Source organism: Anticarsia gemmatalis, chromosome 1 (genome assembly GCF_050436995.1).
Source record: "Anticarsia gemmatalis isolate Benzon Research Colony breed Stoneville strain chromosome 1, ilAntGemm2 primary, whole genome shotgun sequence".
Lineage (NCBI taxonomy): Eukaryota > Metazoa > Arthropoda > Insecta > Lepidoptera > Erebidae > Anticarsia > Anticarsia gemmatalis.
Genome location: NC_134745.1, coordinates 6,503,353 through 6,517,609, shown reverse-complemented (window position 1 = coordinate 6,517,609; position 14,257 = coordinate 6,503,353). Strand labels below are relative to the sequence as shown.

At 34.5% G+C, this 14,257-nt stretch overlaps 1 protein-coding gene across 4 annotated transcripts; it reads left to right on the top strand.

The window, feature by feature from the left end:
• The first annotated feature begins 3,996 nt into the window (after nt 1-3,996).
• Nucleotides 3,997-13,116, top strand: Snup (snurportin-1). 4 transcript variants are annotated; one of them, XM_076115290.1, is made up of 9 exons: nt 3,997-4,395; nt 4,538-4,613; nt 6,245-6,295; nt 7,237-7,419; nt 8,093-8,287; nt 8,636-8,766; nt 9,454-9,602; nt 10,041-10,249; nt 10,652-13,116. In XM_076115290.1, the coding sequence occupies exons 1-9, from the start codon at nt 4,202-4,204 to the stop codon at nt 10,706-10,708; spliced, it is 1,245 nt and encodes a 414-aa protein (XP_075971405.1). In that variant the 5' UTR covers nt 3,997-4,201; the 3' UTR covers nt 10,709-13,116. The 4 variants fall into 4 exon arrangements, with proteins under 4 accessions (XP_075971405.1, XP_075971396.1, XP_075971422.1 ...); XM_076115281.1 differs by having other exon boundaries at nt 4,523-4,613; XM_076115307.1 differs by lacking the exon at nt 6,245-6,295.
• Nucleotides 13,117-14,257: the final 1,141 nt, after the last annotated feature.

Here is a 14,257-nt window from a genome sequence, read left to right as displayed (position 1 = left end):
TCATTAGTATGAGTTGACCTGATAATTGATAGGTAATAATCTAGTTTAGCTAGCAAGTAATTATAGACTCAACGGAAAGAATATTGTGGAAAAAAAAGAAGTAAATAATGCTTCCAAGGCTCTAAACCTGAGATATCCTCTCAACTAGAAATAAAGTAGGTAGGTAGGTAAGTATTTTACCGTAAATTAACTTGTAGTTTATATAGTCATTTGAAACTACTTTTAGATACAACTACGCTTTAATGATTGTCTAATCAATTATAGTAGCGTTACTTCACAGGAAAGAACGAAGCTACATAACGCAAGCACAATAAGCCGCCACGCCAGCCGGTGGCGCAGTACGGAGAGGGGTCCCGCCCAGGGCGGCAGCTTGTCAGTGGCGGCAAATTCTAATTTTACTATATCTAGGTAGGTAGGTATCTACTTGTAGAATTGAATATCCTGTTGGATATTGATGTAATGCAAGCGTATAACTCTTTGTTTTCTTTCTAAATTTATTAATCGGTTTTGGATGATGGCAATATGTCATAGCGAGACCGATTTGTAGGATCGTGTATTACTTTGTCTGTTTGTCTAGCTGAGTTTTATTATTCAAGCTGTTCAAGTTTATTTGGTTGGCCCTTCGTGTTTACCTCGCCCGTATTAATTGGCTGCAGGCTCTTTTTAAGAGGAAGATGTAAGTATAAATATCTATTAACAATGTTTGTATGTGTAATGGCCCCGCTAAAATCAGTTAGGTGAAGTTTTAGACAAAATAACACAGATTTTAATAACCAATTTATAATGAAAAATTAGTTCAAGTGTAGCACACTTCTAAAAATAATTCGTTCACGTCTTCATTTTGCCGCGCACAGGTGTCAAACAGTAGGTATTACACAAGTAAGTAGGTATTACAAAGTGTTTATGCATTATTTCGAAGACTACCTTGGAGTCCGACTCCTGAGATAGATATATCATAAGAGAAATAATCCATATAAATCGACAAAATTAAGTGACCAACATTATCCATTTTTACTCGCACAAACCTTCGTATTTAAAATATTGGAATAGATTATACGATACCATGCAAGTGTAAGAAAGAAATTGCTGTAAGAAAAACCAAATGCGTATTTCTAATCAGCATCTAAATTTTGTATCACCAACATAACTATTTTTTTAATCACGAATCGCGATATATCTTCTTTTTTGTATTAAAGTAATAACTTACTCTATTAAAACCCGTGTATAAATTAGTCAGCGTAGGTAGTGTCTACCAACTCTTCGAAGCACACGGATCTATGCCCCTAACTTTCATATAACCAATGACCACATAAAGATATTTTGGTCCCCCCTGGGATTCGAACCTGAAACCTCTGTAGGTACAATTTGTAATAGTTTAAAGCAGTCATAGATAAAAAATATCTAGCATCTAATATTATATAGGTAGAGCTTACAATGAAAATTATTTTATTTGGAACCAAATAACTAAGTCAAATAACTTACTCGAAAATAGTTAGCATTTTGTTCTATCTATCCAACAGTGCTTAGTTTTTTCCCATGTGGCATTATTTGTTTTTTATCAACAACGTTAGAGTTTTGTTTTTACTTTGACCGGTTTTCTTCTTTTGATATCCAGGCCTGTTGGTAGATTTGTGTTGTTTCATTTTTCTTACACTTTTTGTAAAAGTGTTCGTCAACGTCGTCAAGTTCATCCAAAATAATAATCTCATAAGGACACAAATGAAGGAGGGGAATAAATACCTATGATGCATAATCAAAATTAAATAGGTGCATATTTGAGGGCTCTTAAACAGTTTTAGAAGGGATGTAAAGTTTTCAATCCACACTTAGTTGGCGCGGTGGACTCGTTCCGGGAGGACCTTCGCTCAACAGTGGGGTAGTAATGGGTAAACTTTGTTTTACATATTATATTACCTGGCTATATTTCTGACTGTTTTTTAAGGCACGCTGGGACGCTGCATGTCGTTTTCAACAAAATGTATCTGCATTGTTTTTTTATTAGGTACCTAGAGTCCCACTTAAATAGGTTAAATACATGTCCGGTATTTTTAAACATGATTCGTCCTAGTTATCCCCCGTTCCCTAACACGTTGCGATTTAGCCTAATTTAAGTCACTTGCATAAGTTTTTCAGTATTTTAAAGCCTTTTGTCTTTAAAAGGCTTTAAAATACTGACAAAAGTGTAACGACTGCCTTCTTAACATTTTTTTACCACAGATCAACTCTACCCTTAATAGGGAGCACTTGTTTTTTTTTAAGTTTTTAACTAAATCCAAAATAAAAACTAATCATATCGGCCTGTCTTAACAAGATAGGTAAATCAAGTACCTACCTAGCTATATCTTTTACATATTGCGTTATGTTTAATTGTACGTATCTAAGTTAAGGGTGACTTCATAACTTTAAATACTTTTCGATACGAAATCACTTTTTAGGTATTCGGAAAAAGTAACTTTAATCCGATAACTTTAAAGAGAGCCTGGGCGCGCTCATTTTATCTAGATTATATTAAATATCTATTTTCATTCAACATCATCGTTCATATCAATAGCGTGATTTCGTCGTGAATTTCACACGATTATTTTTGTGCATGCATTGATATTACCAACGAGAAGTTTGTCGCAAATGATGTTTTCGCTCAAAATTGGTGATAGCGATCCTTCTTCTGGATGACCCCATCATCGTATGTACATACATACCTAGTAGGTATATTATTTCCCTTGTCCATAGTGTATGGAGCTTATTTCAGCCTATATGAATTCCCCTTCTCAATGCATGAATGCATTGGGAAGGGGAATGCATTCTTCATGAGATAAGCACGCAGGTACCGAAAATTAACTAGCTGTAGGTACGGGCAAAGATCCATCCACAATTTTTTCACAAAAAGTAACTTATTTACTGATTTGTTTCAAAGTATCTATGTCATATAAAACAAAGTCCTGCTTTTAAGTATTGCTGGTCACAGATTAGTTTATTTACGCGAATATTCCGGTAAAATTTCTTGATTTTTCCCATTTTCAGAATCATTGTTCACTATCTAAACGACTTGTAAATAAATAAAAAATCATTTTGACCTGTAGGTCATATAATAATATATGTTTTTGTAATTATCTCGGGTTTAGCTTAACTGATTTTTATGGCGATTTAAAGAAAAGTACGTATTTGGAACTTAAACAGACTTGAAAAAAGACTGACCGATCTTTAGCCTATAAGTATGTATTTAGAGGCGTTGTTTATCAGCTTACAGTTTGTTTCATAAATCAACGATGTTCTGCCTATCCACATATTTTTAAAATAAATTATTTTCGATTACATTATCAAAATTTTCTGACTGGTGGCACGTAGCCACAAATTTATTGATTATTTTTTACACAAAGACCCTATAGTTTAGAATACTAAAATATAAATTCTAAATATTGTTCATTATGGTACCTTCAAAATTTTAAATTGGTTTCCTCCGTATTCCAACATTTGATTCATCATCTATACGATTCAGGCTATACCTACAAAATAAAATATATGAACAAGACTCCTAGCAGGTAAACCTATCGTGATCATTTTCCATTCCCGGTACATTAGCAAAATTGCCCGGGAAATGTAAGGCGAATTATACATCACTAGTTACAACGTACAACACTATATATCTTAAGTGATGTGATAGAAATAGTGAGTATTGTTTTGATAGTCGATTTTATGAAAACAATCATCTTACTATAATAACTACATCGACAAGTACCTATTTCAAGATTCACCTCATCTACTTACAGAAGTAGACGATTATAATCGGATTAAAATTTACGATAATAATAAATTAGCTATATGGGAATGGCATAGTTTTTTTTTTGTCTCGCAAAAAAATGCGCGATTATGAGTTAGTATGAATATTTATTAAATGGTTTACTCGATTGATACTCGACTATGAAATTTCATGTAAGTAATTCTTACTATTTGTGATACAGAATCCGTACAACACTACGGAAATCAATAAATCATTAATCAAATCACATTTGGCTTGTCTGTCAGTGAGCCTCCTACAGATAGTCGAGAATATTTCGAAAATATTCTGTATTACTGAAAGTGAATTACTTCTGTTAACACGAATAAGACTAAACATCAAATCTTATTAAACTGTTAGCCGGCTATTATTCGGTGTTGCAATAGTGTGCCGAACAAACAAATCGGCCGCTTGCACTTTAACTGCATGTATAATCCTTGTTCCTTTGATAATTACAACTATTTTAACATGGATGCGGTCCTGACTCAGTTCGAAAATACTGTGATTAATCCCAATCAAAATGCTGAAACAAAGAACCCCTTCGCGGGGATGTATAAATATATGGGCCAGCTCAGCAATCAGGAGCAGAGACGCCAGACGAGTCTCATTATCCAAAAAAGGTACGGTAATATAAATTATCATTATGTATAATTTTGTGTTATGTTTTCAGTTTTATTCAGTTTTCAAAGAAATAGAAGGAATTAAATTTCTTTTGAAAATGATTTATTTAGTACATAATCGAGGTAGTTCTCTTATTTACAGCCAGCGTGGGGCAAGCATAGATGCCTGCAGGGGCATACTGAACGTCGTTAACACCACAGCTATGCGAAAACCAAAGGTTAGTCCGCATGAGAGTTTTGCAATAAGTGTAAAACTAAAAGCTGAACAATTTTTTATGAAATTCACGCAATTAGAATTACATAGAAATCCCCAGTATCTACAAACTGTGTAAACATTTCTAGTTATAGATGTTAGTGTGTTAGTTTTCAGATTATGACTTATTAGTGTAAGTCTAAATAGTAGTAGACTGAAAACTACAACCGACTTACAGTTTACTTTAAAAAAATTGAGTTACTTGTGGTTAAAAGTATGCTGCTATTGAGATTTTGCTTATTTGCAAACATTATAAGACCCTTACCATGCCTAGCTTTGTATGGGTGCAATGTACAAATTTTATGATACAATTTAATTTTATTGATTGTTGTCTCCTGTCATTGTAATGCACTGCAAATGTTTTGTTGCTTGTGATTTTTCAGCTTGTGATAATCTGCCAATGATATAAATATATTTAATCTATGGTGATCAAATAAAATGTAATGTTTATAGTCCAACAACTTAGAAGAGCCCTGGCAATATAGATTTATTTATAACTTATGATTAATAATTTAGAGATTTTTTATAATTGTATTATGAAATGACCACCAGCTTCATACATTTGCGGATCACTTGGTTCTGAATTCTATATTTTGCATACCTCCTCCAACCGCATAATATATTTTGCACACAAGGCTCTCTACTAAGTTTTTAGACTGTGTAATGTAAATAAAAAATTGTATTGAAATTGAATTGAAATTGTATCTTATTTCAAAGGATGTTACCTTTGAAATAAGAAAGCGGAATGCCACAGGGACAGTTACACAACTGGCACAATTTTTTTAAAATGACACATAAGTACAAACAGAATATCAATTTTTTGTTGTGTGTTGGGCATGGCTGAAGAATGATGAAAGCAGAACAAATGCAGTAGAACTGAGCTCTTGGCATAGCATGTGCGGTGTTACTTTGAATGATAGATTGAGGAAGGGATGTGGTTTGAGATATGTAATGACAAGGATTGAGAAAGGTTTGCTTAAATGGTTTGGTCATAAATGGAAAAGCCCTGATAAAAAGACATACACAAATTATATTGGTGATGTCATGCAATCATGTAAATAGGTGCGTAGTACTTGTAACCAGCAGTCCTGTAGGATAAGATGTATGAATGTCAATGAAACCAAGGAAGTTTGTAAGGATTGTACTAAGTGGTGTTCTCTGGTCTTTGTATGGGAAGAAGTTGTGATTTAATGTATTTATGAATGTAAAACACCATAATTAAGGTACACATTTATGCAGGTAAGAATGTACATTTTCTTGTATATGCATTTGTATAAATTTAGCTTTAGACTGAGTATAAGACTGCAATAGTAACACTAACTAATGTAGATTGTAGAGTACTATTACACAATTTTGTCATCACTCCCTGCTAAGAAAAGAGTAAAAATAAACATCAATTCTCTGATATTTGAATCATATTTGTGTTTTCTATAATCACCAAATGATAGTATTTACTTAATTGCATGAATGTATTGCTAGCTTAATTTATTTTAAACTATTCTCATTTGTTCACAACTCTTTTCTTGGTGGGTTATATGTACATCATCATTGTCACTACATTAATGAATTCCATTACTTTCTTAATGCTGGGCACAGTTCACCCCACTGTATACATGGGGTCAGACTGCACAATTGGTTGATCTACAGGTTGGTAAACAAGTTCTCTTTAATTAACTCTAGAATACAGGTTTCTTCACAATGTTTCCTTTGACTCTTAATGCATGTTATAAATATTTTCTAAATTCTTGCAAACTAACAGTTGCTTGTCATGGGTTCGGAACCCAAATTCTCATGTGTGAGACCACATAAATTAAGCACAGTACCTATTAACATGCTTAGCGCTAAACTCTATAAGCAAATAGCACCATATTTTTCCCTTTTACAGAATACTTACTATACTGAAACATATATTGTAGGTAAAATGAAACTAGAAACTTGAAGATTGATGTTTAGAAGTATTTATCTTTATAAATAAACATTTATCACCGAAATGTATGTACGCGAAAAACTTTTGAACAACTAAACTAAATTGGATAATTCTTTTTTTAATATGTTTGTTACTGTTGAGACAAAGATTTTTCGGGATCGATAGGATCGAAATTCCCACGGGAATGGAATCGACAAGATAAAATTGTGCTATTTCTGAACAAAGTCGGGCCAGTTCGTAGGTTGTCAAATAATCTTGACACGGTTGGTTAAAATTCTTACTTTCATTTTTTTTTGTATGTTCTGGCAACTATAGCTAACAAACACATTGACCATGATGGTCCTTTGTATGTTTGTGGGTAGCACACTGAGACCGATAATAATGGTTATTTAAACCACATAATATTACCTACTATTAAATCATTGTGATCATAAAACACTATGTTAAAAACCCTGATTTTTATATTGTAGGTCGTAATAGTAAATGGACAATACAACATTCCAAAATTCTTCTTATTTAATGAAACTATTATACTAGTTGTATGTAGTTGAAATATATTACTGTTTTGTTTATTACCTGACTCTTCAGGAAGGTTTCATATTTATATTTCTTTTTATTTACTTGAGGTAGGCTTACCATTTTTTTTGTGTTTTCTTCTTAGGCTAACACATCCTCATATCAGCCTCGCAATCAGGTGCCTGGATTCACTAGTAACTTCGTAATGCCATACAAGAATGTCCTGATGATGTCTGAGTGGATGGTCGAGAGGCCGGAAGACTTCCACTCTAACTGGTACGTTGTACCATGCCCTAAAGGGTCCAGGGTTCTTGTGGTGACCCACAAGGTAAGATTATTGTTTAATTGTCGCATATACCTTTAAAATAAATCTCGGGTGCGACCTTAAAACCTGTCCTATATATTAGGTCGGGGAAAAAGTCTTTTCGCATTATAGTATGTATGAACTTGCAATAAAATCTTTTTTCTACACAAAAAAGCTCGATATTTGGGTACCTCACGAGCTCACTGAAAGAAACCTAATGAACCGTGTTCTCATTTGTGATTCTTGAAGCCAAAGATTTTATTACAAGTTCATACATACTATAATGCGAAAATACTTTTTCCCCGGCCTAATATGCCTCGTATAACTCGTATAAGTACATCGCTATCACTTTTTCGGCTTCAATATCTTAATCTGTTTTTGTTTTTAAATACGCGGGGTGGGTGTTTAAGAACATTACTTACATAACACCGGAGTCAAGTTACAAGCATTGTAAGTTTCAAGCTATCTCTAAAGACCTTATGTTCCTTAAGACCTGGGCAGACAAAGACTTTGTCCGCCCACAAAAATCCCTGAAACACGATAAATATTAACAAAAATTCGGAAAATAGCTTGCGCATTATGCAATGCGCGTAAGAACATTATGATATACCCTATATGTGTAGGCCCCTACCCATGGATTTTAAAATGTATCGTGTTGTGTATGAACATGAGTTTAATGTATTTTATTTATTTACAGGGCAATACCAAATTCTACAATAGACATGGTTGTGTGAAATTCGAAAAGGAAACCGCTTTGCCTGGTGGCAACCGCTCGGAATTTAACCGTAAATGTCTCTGTGTCATTCTGGATGGCTTTTATGTGGAGACTTTGAATACGGTGTATATTATCGATATATTGGCTTGGAACAATCAACCGATGACTAACTGTGAAGTAAGTGATCTTTTTTTAATTATTGGCTGGTTTTAGAGCAATTATCAAGTTCATCTCATTATTAAGAGTAGACATTTTAATGTGAATAGCATTTCCTGATTAAAGTTGAAGAAAATAAAAGCTATTCAAATTGATTGTATGTAAAAGTTGATTAACATACTTATCAAATCTAATATCAAAATATGTAAAGGCTATCCAATTGATTATTTCTTAATTTACCTGTACCTATTTAGTTTACCTATACTATACTTTACATTTACTTTAATGAGGAATTAATAATAAAACTCGCTACTTCTTTATATTTTTTTGCGATCTATGTAAATAATACCTAAATGTCTTTTTTTACAGACTGAGTTCCGCTATTTCTGGCTCAAATCACAGTTTCAACAACTGCCTGAGACAAAATACATCACTTCGAGAAACGAAGTATTATTCGAACTGCTGCCCAAAATTGACTGCGATCCGCTAACTTTCAACCAGTAAGTTTGTTTGTTTGTCGTATGGTTAGTGGTCAACCTTGTGTCAAAGTTGTTCAAGCCGCCCGAGAGGCCTTTGACGTGGCTTAACGTCTGTTATCTTAGTAGACAACAACCGGGAACAACTTTTAACGTGCCCTCCGAAGTACAGAGACGCCCAGTTCAAATACCACTATGCCACCTATGGAATGACCGCGCCAATGGTTGCTTAACCCACACCCCTACATTGTTAACTGACCGGTGAGCGTAACAGGCTAACCAGTAAGTAGAAGAGGTTATTGAAAAAATGGCTCGATCTTTCATTGTATTCTAAAGTGCAATACACAACAAAGTCTCCAAGACTCTCCGCCGACCCAACCCAGTGGAATATCGGCGGCCTTACGTACATAAACACGTTCTCACACTCAGTAGAGCAACTAGCCCGCCGACAAAAAGTTGCCGACATAGGTCAGCGGTGTGTATTGCGCTTAACAAAATCTATACTCAAAAGTAGGCGACATATATCATCAACATGTTTTTACAAGACGTCGATATGATTCTTTTACAATAAAGAGCCACCGGTGGTTTAAGCGTGTAGATAATGCATGGAAAATACGTTAAAAAAAAAATTATCACTCAAATAAAATTCAGAAAAAATATAATGAAAATGGTTCTTTGGCGCGGCTTTAACTTTTAATTAACTTGTTACAGTTTCATGATGACAGTTCCTCACTTCAACAACTTTTTGCCGGCGCTGGACGGGCTGCTGTTCTACCACAAGTTGGCTAATTACGTGTCCGGTCAGACCCCGCTCGTTGGATGGCTGTACCCTTACATGGTCAACGAAGTCTTGGGAGACGGTAAATATGTCTTACTATTTATATTGACAATTATCTTGACTGTCTAACCCCCGGTTTCTGAGGTACACTTAGAGGTAATTTATCTATTCAATAGCGTTGAAACTCATATAAAAAACCCCTATTGAATAGATAAACTACCGCTAAATGTACTCAGAAACCGGGGGTAAGTGATAGAGTGGTAGTAATTGTGTCTGTTAAGCGTAGTTTTCACGGTCGTGGATCCCAGTATATGTGACATAAGTTTATGTTTTCTATTAATAAATTATTTTGGTTACCCGAATTATGGAAGGTACAAACAGCTATTTCGGAACAATCCACTAGCGCTATTACTGCGACTAAACGCCTTAGCAATTGAGATCGGCAGTCTTTCCTTTAGCGTATAACTTAGTTTTTAGTTAAAATTGTAATAATAACGAATTTTTATTTTATTATTTTCAGAGATCACCGTACACCCGTCATACATACTGGAGCGGCCGATCGATTATATAAATCAGGCTATATTTATCGAGCAGTTTGCTGAGAAACGAGAGCGTAAGAAGATCTTCAATGCAGAGAATGCACGTCCACAACGAATGGAGACTTCATCGGGAACTGCTGAGCTCACACCAGCACAGACTCTGATGAGTCTTGGTCCCTTCCGGCCTATTGTAATTATTATTTTTTCTATTAAAATACTATATGATTTGTCAAATATAGTTGCCTTTGTGTATGAAGGTATGATTGAGAATAACGAGGTCCGAGGGTTCGATTCCCGGGATTTCATTGGTTGCCTCTAAATTTTAAAGTAAAAGTATACCATCGAAAAAGGCTTAGTTCCATAAAAAATTGGTTATCGCAATATTAAGTTGAAGTTTATAGTACAATTTTTATATTCAAAAGTATCTCTTCTGGACATCTGTTCGAAGTAATCGAATTTGGCATGACATACTTTTTTAGTTGCTGTTATTAAATTCGGTCGATTGTTCTTATGTACCTAGAGTCCGATCAAGAATCTGCATCTCCACTTGTAAAACAAACTTATGTGCAACATGCAATGTGTTTCTTTTCAGACCAGCAGCCACACCTCGATGGATACAGGAAACATATTTATTCCTCGTCGTCAATAAATTCGCTGGCAGCAAGAGAAAGGAACACCTACAACAACACTATGAGGCACCACAGTGCCTACTAACTCATAGCAACGGGAAATTCAATTTACACTCAAATGTCGAGTGACGCTCAAAGTTATGCATCGAAAATGAACCTGTTAGAGGTCTATTCGACTTGACTCTACGAGATATCTTGCTTTTAGTAGTTTCTACTTATAGTATTGCACTCCTACTGATTTACCTAATAATTATGATTACGGGTTCAAAATGACCTTATCTGCATATTTGCAGTATGTAGTGGTAGTAACTAAGTAAGTTTTAGGATATAAGGATGTTTTATCAATGTCCCTTCCCAGACCCTATTTTTTTGGGCGCTCAAAGTGCAATTTTTGTAATGAAATTAATTTTATTTTTCGAAATTTTTACCGCTGGACCTTGCTCAGTATACGAGAGGTTGGGTCATTAGTCCAACGATTTGGCCCAGAGCGGACTTGAAGGTACACCTTCTCAAGCTTTGGATTACTCTTTGCAGGTTTTCCGTTTCACTCACTATAGCCTATTCAACTTCCTTTGTGAGACATTAAAAATGAAATGTAATTTTTTTTTTAAGAGTAGTTCCAAATCTTGAAGGGATTATCGGGAATAAAAATTTCAGAATTAACATGAAATGTGATCTCGAAGTAATTTCTATGTATAACAGTGGACATTGCATTTGAATTAAAATGTTAAAGAGTCTTGGACTAATATTTCAAAATCCTATGTTAGCAATTTTTAAATTGAATGAAAGATATTTAGTTCTTTGTAAATACAATTTTAGTTTCTATATGTGGAATTTAAGTCTCAATGAAAACAAAAGCGGCATCTAAAATATTTTCCTACATCCACTTATGCCACGTGGAATAGACTATGGTGAAAACACTTCTACCTCCATAGCTTAAACATTAGGTGCCTTTACACACACGCTCTTTCGCGCGGGAAACTACAACGGAAAGAGCGCGCGCCGCGGTCATCTGTCTAGCCCGCGAAGAAAACGTCCGCGGGCATGACAGATGACCGCGGCGTGAGCTCTTTCCTTTGTTGTTTCACGCGCGAAAGAGCGTGTGTGTAAAAGCACCTTTTGACTAAATAATAGTTACCGACATAGAAATATGTGAATAAAAAACCTAGTACATATCTGAGACATTGTCTTGCTGCCACTGCTAGGGGGGTAGAACATAATATATTATTTATTCTTTACTTTAAAAGAGAAGAAAGAATGATAAACTAGTAAAGACTGAATAACGTACAGGGAGTAGCGTGCACACGTGCTCTTATATGTGAAGGTGTTCGTACACATGGTGTACGCACTTTCACGTACACGGTCAGTTATAGGAAAACTCTAAGAGTTTATGCTTGATAAGTAAGAAGGATCTTTTGAAGACTTCGTTTGTGTTTTGTGTGATTTGCGTTCAGGTAATTTAAACCTTTTGTTTTTTCTCATTTGATAGCCCGTCCCACGTGTAAACTAACGAATTGTAAACCATAACCAGATGTAGTTGAAACAATGTAATTTAATGAATTGAAATGTTTTAATAATGTTTGACATTAAATCCTGGTTCGGACGTCAGTGCGGTAAATGTGCACAGTCAAAGATTGTAGTAGAGTCAAAATGCTCATGTGGATGACTGTCCTAGTACATAGTACAGTTAAATTGTTTGTTAGACGTCTTGTAAACCAGGCTTCAATGTTCCATATACGAAGCCACATGGCTAAATGATTTTCAATAATATTAATAAATATAAGAAGATGCAATTTCTCTAATAACATGTCTCTATGTAATCACGTGTCGTTCATTAGGAACGTAAATGTCTAGTCAACTTAAATACCTTTGAAACAATTGTATTAAGGTATAGTAGATCTATATTGTTTTCTTCCTAAAACAAAGCGATTTGTAGCGTGATTCTTTACCACTATCGACTATTGACCATCTGATCAGCACCTCTAGCGGGCGCTGTACGAACTAACTTTGCAGCACATTTTTTTTGTCGAAATTTCGGTACTCCATTGTACCGATTGTAGAGAATCGCGTTACTGATATAGATATTATTTATTGCATGAACTAACCAAATGAATTGTGCGTGTTAAATTTCAAATAATTTTTCTTGAATGAAAAACTAATATTGAAAAATCTTTTCTAAGGGCCCCCTTATTGATGCCTTATTGAATTATTTTATTGAGTGATTTTATGTTCAAAGAATTGTTATGTGGCCGTTTGTTATTTCGAATAATTAAGGCGTTTGGAATCAAGTATAATGGTTTTTGTCTGACGTATGTGATACGTCACAGCCTATTTTGACTGTGGTATTTATTTCTAATGTTTTACTTTGTAATACAAACATTCTTTAGATATAAGTCTTATTTATATATGGCTATATTATACTTATAAATAAATATATTGCTGTTTTATTTGAAACCTATCACAATGTTATTTATTTACCTTTTTTTTCCAATGGGACTTGACAAGTATAGAGATCGAGTTCAACTTCAAATGTCTTTATTGCTAAAATGCAATGTGTTCAGCTAAAGAAATGCGAGTTTTTTAGCTCAAGACATTGCTATTGTATTAGCACGAGTCCAAGTACGAGTATTGATTTACTCAAATATTATAAATACAAACCATATTAAAGTTGGCATCTGCCTCCGATGCTTAACCGATTCATGGCCAATGACTCAACAGTTGAGTCATTAAAAAACCTTTAGGAAGGCCGATGGCTCAATTGGTGAGTCAAACCAAAATTGTATAAAAACGGATATTAAAAAAAAAAAACACTTAAACTACCATTTTTCAGATCTCATTAAACATTTCCGTGAATATCAGACCTGGCCCTTCAATTTAGAGAATATTTTTATTAGTCAGGTGTCATAAACCTTTTGTATAACTGCCGCAAAACATCTTGAATATTTTTTAAATCGCTATACAAGCATTTGTTGCATATATTCAATCCAAAATTTCTTCAATGCTAGTATCTGAACTGTTGTTAGAAACTACATTGCAACTATTACGAGATTGAGTGAATGGACGCTTCTTTGGTACACTTTTTTGTAAAATCGATTGACTACAGCTTGGAAAACCTTGATTTTCTTTATCTTCAATTTGTTGATCATGGAAATCAGTAAACATTGCCTGGCTACATTCAGTAAAATCGTCGTAGTCCTGATTATCTACAAATAATATTACAATAATAAATAATGATTTAATACTACTAAAATGTTTACTACCTCTGCAATATTTCATTAAAACCAACAAATACTACCTTGAAACGCCATATTAACTTTTATTATCCACAAATTCGAATAGGAGAACACAGTAACACGTTTCTGGTTGTCAGACTGGCTCGAATGATGGCGAAAAGCATTAAATCATTACAAGGAGCCAATGACTCATCAGTTGAGTCATCCTTCAGGGAGGCCGATGGCTCAAATGGTGAGCCACCGACCAATGAATGGGGCCTGGCTGAAATGTTCACGAAAATGAAGGTGGCAATGAATCGGTTAATTGATACGATAACCATATCAGTGGCAGATTTC